This window comes from Phalacrocorax aristotelis, chromosome 7 (genome assembly GCF_949628215.1).
Source record: "Phalacrocorax aristotelis chromosome 7, bGulAri2.1, whole genome shotgun sequence".
Taxonomy (NCBI): domain Eukaryota; kingdom Metazoa; phylum Chordata; class Aves; order Suliformes; family Phalacrocoracidae; genus Phalacrocorax; species Phalacrocorax aristotelis.
In genome coordinates, this window is record NC_134282.1 from 29,781,580 (window position 1) to 29,788,358 (window position 6,779).

General features: G+C 41.5%; 1 protein-coding gene across 2 annotated transcripts in view; it reads left to right on the forward strand.

Annotated features, from left to right (window-relative positions):
* The window catches only part of RYK (receptor like tyrosine kinase), a 64,645-nt gene extending 60,729 nt beyond the window's left edge, over window positions 1–3,916 (forward strand). For both annotated transcript variants that reach the window (XM_075099569.1, XM_075099568.1), the window contains exons 14-15: window positions 1,843–1,979; window positions 2,856–3,916. In XM_075099569.1, coding sequence (XP_074955670.1) covers window positions 1,843–1,979; window positions 2,856–2,967 — 249 coding nt within the window. In that variant the 3' untranslated portion in view covers window positions 2,968–3,916. The remainder of the gene's footprint in view (window positions 1–1,842; window positions 1,980–2,855) is intronic.
* Window positions 3,917–6,779: the final 2,863 nt, after the last annotated feature.

Consider the following 6,779-nt stretch of genomic DNA (forward strand, 5'->3'; position numbering starts at 1 on the left):
CAGAAACCTGAAGTTGCCTGTAAAACCATGTTTTTGTAATACTAAATTGGGTCAATTAAATGTTGATTATTTCCCCCCCCCCCCCAAATTCTGGGACACAAAAGCATTCACTGTTTGTGAAGACTGAACTTGGAAATAAAAGCTTATGTGGCATTGGCAGTGAAGTGCAGAATTTCATTAGGATGAAGGCACCTCAGTATCATAACCATTTCAGAAGACTCTAGAGTAATTCAGCATATAGTCCACGTGATTTTAACACAGAACTCCTCCTTGCATTATATAGGGATAAATGCAACTAGCTTCTAATACATAGTTCTTAACTTCGCATACATACGCAATCTGAATTTTGCAGTGTGCAAAAATGGACAGTTTTTCTGGGTGTAGAAAATACTATCTGCCCTAAATATAATCTTTGCATTTACCTGGATGCTTTTCACAGATATGGTGTCTGCTTGCTGGGAATAAATCTAGTTATCAGTTGCATGTAACTTATAATCAGTGATGAAATCTATTACAAATTATTTAGGTGGAGCCTGTTAAGGTGCAGTTGGCATGTGTTCTAGGCTTGCTTTTTGGATGCATTTCTTTAAAATGATTTTGCTGGCTTGAAACATTCCTAATGTGTTCCTCTGTTGCCGACAGTTATTTCAGTCAGCTAAAGCACAGAAAAATAAGACACATTTCCTGTTGAATTTTAACTCTGCATTTTTCCCCTCTATTGGACAGGAATTTCTGTGTCTCTTTATGCAATTTTTAGGCAGCTACTTAGGGAATTAGAAATAGCTGTATTCTCAAAGTATTTTTCTTGAATTGCCCTTTATTTTCAAGTTCTAGGTGCACCACTACTTGTCCCTCAGTATTTTTCTTAACTGCAAATAAAAAGGATGTTCTCCCCTGCTTTCCCACGCTGCTAATAGATAGCTGTTCAGAGCAGGCACACCTGGGCCCCTGCCATTCTCCAGCTTTGAGCTTCCCATTGGCATCTGCTGACAGCATCCATTAGTTGAGGCTTTGGTCGAGAGGGGGGCAGGGTTTCTTTTGATTAAAACCAGGAATATTTCAAGGCTCGCAGAATTCTACCCCTTTTTAATAAATCACAATGTTTGCAGCACTTGTACCTTCGGCAGTGAATCATCAGTGTGCATCATGGTGCATCAGCACCATCTGTGTTTTGTCTCTTGATACCAGCTAGTAAATCACTTTACTTGTACTGTGGTTGCACATGAATTGATTGATTGATTTTTTTCATCACCTTAAGCTCCTTTTGGCAAGTATTGTTGGCTGAATGATGTGTGGAATGCTGATCCAGCTGTCAGGTTTACTTAGATGAAATCTTCTTCTCATGAGTCCTACTTCTGAGCATATACTCAAAATATACAGACGACACTGATTTTAAAAAAACTATGGTTTCATTCAGTGTGCTCTTCTGAACCTTTGAGTTTCACAGACCTTTTTTTGGGAATTGTGTAGTGTTTTAGAGGTAAAATGTAATATAAAATTGCTACTTTTTTCAAAACAGTGAGTGTAATCTTTAACATTCCTTAGATTTGTTAAGTGTTTTAAAATGTCATACTGGAAAAATGCAGTAAATACATGATTTCTCAGCACTAAGATTTTAGTGTACTGAGATTTTAGTTCAACTTAATACTGGTTCTGTGATTCTTAATTGTCCCTATTCAAGACAAAGTATTGTCATGTTGAACTTGTGTATCTAAATGTATGGTATTTATGTAAAGCTTTCTTACTTTGTGTAGTCTTACTCATGACTGACTTTGTGGGATGTCTGAAGGAGCTCTCAAAATTCAGCATGCTCTGTTAATGCTGTGTGCTCTTTCTTTTTAGTGGGCCTTCGGAGTAACGCTGTGGGAGCTGATGACTTTAGGACAGACTCCGTATGTTGATATTGACCCCTTTGAGATGGCTGCTTATTTAAAGGATGGCTATCGAATAGCTCAGCCAATCAACTGCCCTGATGAACTGTAAGTAGATGTTTTTGGAGAGAGGATAAAATGTCCATTTTGTAACAAGCATGTTAAGCCAGCCTTATCAATGAAAGAGCCAGGTTTGCCCTACCCTGCCTGTTTAATCTGCCTTTTAAGCTGACCCTTGTGTAGGTATATATGTGGCTTCAGTGACCCACATCAAGGAACTCAGGCTAAAGTTAAATGCTTTTTTCTTGTTGTTGAGTCTCACTTAATCCTGACCCAATTCTTTTCCTTATTCTGACAGATGGGAGAAATGGGGTTGATCAGCAGGATGGGAGGAGGGAGGCAAAGGGGCTAGGGGTTTTCGGCTTAGTAGGCAAAGGGGCTAGGGGTTTTCGGCTTAGTGTTTCTAGGACTGCAGCGTAGGAAGCCACTAGGTTTGTAGGTAGACAAAATGTCCATTCTCTCAGCACGACTATGGAGAAGTACTGTGTGCAATGGAGTTAAACAGCAGTGCTCGAGGTGTTTATTCATAATTTTAATGGTATAGGAGAATGCAAGTGCCCGGGCACTACATTCTACCACATATCTTCCAAATCCCCTTCCCGTAAACCTACCACAGAAACACTTTGAACTATGCTTTTATAATAGTTGAGCAATTTCCAGTGAAATATTTATTGCTTCCTCCTGGATTGCCTATTAGTCGTATCCTAAATCAAACCAGCACTTCCAGTCACAGCATGTTTATTGATCGTTCCAGGTGTCTGTCTTCTGAAGTAGTTGTTCAGCACCGAGAGTAAGAAGATACAGGGTTCCTTTTTTCTCCCTGGTCAGCAGGATTTCTAGGGGCAAATGCTGTTTTTCATTTTCAGGCTGGGATGGTGGTTGCCTGGTTTACGTTTTCATGTCTTCCATTTGTCTGTCTTGCAGGTTTGCTGTGATGGCCTGCTGTTGGGCCCTAGATCCTGAAGAAAGACCCAAGTTTCAGCAGCTAGTGCAATGTCTAACTGAATTTCATGCAGCATTGGGAGCCTATGTCTAAAACTGCAGGAGAAGATTCAATTCACTGACTGGGAGAAGGCATGACATATGCCTGAAGCTCCTTGCATCACTCGGACTCGCACACGTGATGTGTATAAAGCAACACCAAAGGGAGAAAGCACTTCTTCCAAAACACTGTGCCTTAGAATGCTTTAGTAGTCTGAAGTATTTTTTTTTTGTAAGACCTCTTGATGTTGACTATTTTCTAGATATCACTTTTGCTAAGTTAAATTGAGACCTTTTTATTTGCCATCAGGATTTTTAAAGTGTAGAGATAGTGAACTTAAACACGAGATTTGGATGGACTTTGCACTCTTAAAACAGACAGATGATTTTTTTGAAGGGTATATGGAACTGGTAGAAGGGTGAGGACAGGGGAAATTAAGCAAAAGCCACACTGCAGAAGATTTTCCCTGCTTTTTAAAAATGTTGAAACTGAATCTTTCTGACCAGCTCTAGTGTTTGTACTTGTATGTATCTGGAATAGCTTTTTAGTATCAACTTCTATTTTGAGACAACAGCACATTGTGGTTGAATCCACAAGCGGCATCTTACTTTTTTTTAACCCATTCACTAATGTTTTCTGGAAAAGCTGGTCTTCAGGATACAATATCCCCTTTTGAAAGCAGTAAGTGATTATGTAAAAGTGATTCCAGTTTACCTCATACAGAGAGTAGTACAGATGGGGTAAAAATGGTGCCCCTCCTTACAGAGAAAAGGCTGATGTGATTTTTAAGATGGTTTTATGTGCTAAACAGAGGCCTTCAGAGAAGTGCCAAAGCAGCCCTTGTGTGGGAGTTTTTCACCTCAGACTTCCAGAATGCAGTTTCTCTTGTTCTAAAAGGTACTGGTTGGTTTTTTAACAGGCTTTTATGGCCTGAAATGGGCTTAAATATATAAATATATATTTGTAAAGACACTTGCAGAGTAAAGAATGTTTTTCTATTACATCTAATGTGAAAGTTTGGTCCCTCACATTGCCTTGTGTATTGAGCGTGCAGGCTGGTGGCTGTCGTTGGGCTGGAATCAGTATGAAGACAAGGTGGACTGCCTGCCTGCCTCCATGCAGAACTAGTCCCTGAGACTTAATATATCGTCCTGCTGCTTTCTTTAACCCAAATATCCATTCCACCCCAGGTTATTTTGAGTTGAACATTACATAAGAGGTATTTCAGGAAAATTTGTGGTGATCCATTGATTCAGCCTCAGTAATTTTCATATTCTGTATATAACAGTTATTTGTAGGATAACTTACAGTTCTCCAAATGAACTGCAGATTGCATCCTCTGCGTGGTGGCACCATGAGGCAGGTTGCCCTCTAGCACAATGTGAAAAGTTGCCTTTTGTCTCATACGGTCTTCAGAGTAAAGCACCCATAACTTCGAGTGTTTGTGCAACTGCATGGTTGGGAGCATTGCCCTGACTGGCTCCAGAGTGACTGTAGCATTTTGGGAAGCTCTGGTCTGCAAGTACAAGCAGCTGGATTTGGCTGTGTTGGGCGGCTGGATTTGGCCGCATCGTGCAAATGAGCAGCTTTTCTTTTTTTTTTCTTTCCAGAGTTCTGAACCTTGCTGAAGAAAATTAATCCTTTCTAATTAGGATCACATGAGGCAGAACTTCTTGCAGTCTGTTCTCAGTCTCGCAGGCTGTGCCTTTGCATTGCTGCACTAAAATGGAGTGTCTCTCAAAATGCAGGAGCTTTCCTATCTGCATTTAAGTTACTTATCTGTGCCTAGTGAGCAAAGTCTTGCTTTATCCTAGAGGGAAATTTTCCTGCTCATTCAAGTTTGGGCATGTTATCATAGGCTGTTATCATTTGCTTGAATTAATTGAAAGTGGATTCATTTGGTTGGCTTTGGAGTCACTGAGTTTGGGGATAGCAGTAAGGCCTTGGTTGTGTGGACTTCTGTGGTCTCTTTCCTTTCTGACCCAGGAAAACTACCCAATGTCAGTACTTGTTTACAATGACTTGGTTGTTACTATCAGTGGCTGAGTTATTCATATCCAGATCTGCGTTATGATGGAATCTGCAGAGGTCATAGCTGTAAGATTTACTTGAGATTGGGAAATCAGCCCAGGGTGGAAATGGTATGCATATTTTATGTACTTCATAGGGTAGCATATGCTTCACCAAGTGCACTGTAGTAGTCACATAAAAGATGTATATCTTGCAAGACCTCATCACATTTGATATGTATCTGAAGTGGCATCTAACCGCTGTGGCCTTGAGGTGGGCTGGGGATGTACCGCACTCCAAGCTGCTCAGCTCGATCAGCACAAGCTGTGGGAATGGTAAACTACGTCAGCTTTTCCTTTGATAGCCTATTTCTTATCTACTCCCAGATCAGTGTGCACATCAGTAGCATGAATCAGTGAGAATTGGTTTAGTGTGGTGTTAAGGTATAAATACAACCATCAATTTTGGAAATTCTACTTTCAGTTAAACACATTTCACCTACAGGGGTTAAAGCTAAGATAGGCATCTTCCTGATAGTAGAGCTACCTCAAGTAGACGCCTTGCAGGCATTTATTGTACCTAAGATTGCAAATAGCTTTCATGCTGGCATTTCTCTTCACTGCTGCATGTGATATATCTTAGCTCCATGGCCTTTTAGGGCAGCTCTTGAGGAGCAGGTCACTTGGGTAGAAGATGAAAATACAGTCTATCTGGAAGGAGGATGTTATTGGTAGCTTCTACTTTTAAGGTACACAGAAGAGTCTCAGTTTTGAAGTTTGGGTTGATCAGTACCTGTTACCTGAATGCAAATATGCATCCTCTTACCAAGGTCTGGTATTGTACCATGTTTCATGCTGGAGAGAGGCATCAAGAGCATATTGATGATAGTCCTCAGGCTTACAGGCTCCAGTGTATGGATGGAGGTTTATTTTTTGTTGACAATAAGAGGATGAAAGAAGAGTGGCTGTTCAGGCCATACTAAATATTTTTCCACATCTGACTTTGAACAGGGGGTAGCAGGGTTGGGTGGAGAGCTACAACCTTGATGTGTAGAAAAGATGTTTTTTTTATGTGGGAGAGCCAGGAGACAGGAGCTAAAGAAGAAGGAAACAGCTAAGAAAGCCCTAATCAAATTTCTGGGGAAAATAGAAGTGTGGGTGGACCGGTCCTCTCTGCACCCAACCCTCTAGAGCATGATAGCTCCTTGCGGTGGATTCTCTGTAAAATACTGTCACTGGAGGCCTCTGCAAGAGCCATTTCACTTGGAGTGCTGATGTTGAAACTGTATGGGAAGTGGTGTGGAGAAGGTGGGGGAAGCAGCTGTCAGTAACTCTCTTGATGGGCTTAGAGACAAAAATGAGGAAAAAATGTGGGATGAGAGTGAGTTTTGGAAATTATAGTGCTCCTGTATTAAGGAAAAGCCAAAGGAGAGGCTTAGTAGACTAGTAAATGACACAGTATGAAAGTGACCCTTGGGAGAGCTAGATGGAACATGGCAGATAGGTAAGTCAAGGAGATAAAAGAACAGAAAGGTATGGTTACCAGAAAGGGAGAAAATTAGGAGGATTCTGACTTCCAGGTTTTTGCCTTGGGGTGGTGATGCTGGGTGAAAGAAGTAGGCAAGAAGAGGTAAAAGGCAAGAGGTGTTGAGCATTAAGTGCAGGGTGTCACGTGACTCCCTATGGGAGCAGAGGTTGGGGTTGGTTTGGAGGACTTACAATGGAGTACGGCTGCAAAGTGAAGGAGGGGATCAAATGACGGAGAGGGGGGAAAAAGGCGATGGGGGGGGAGAAGCGATGGGGGGGGAGAGAAGAAGCGATGGGGGGGAGAGAAGAAGCGATGGAGGGGGGGGAGAA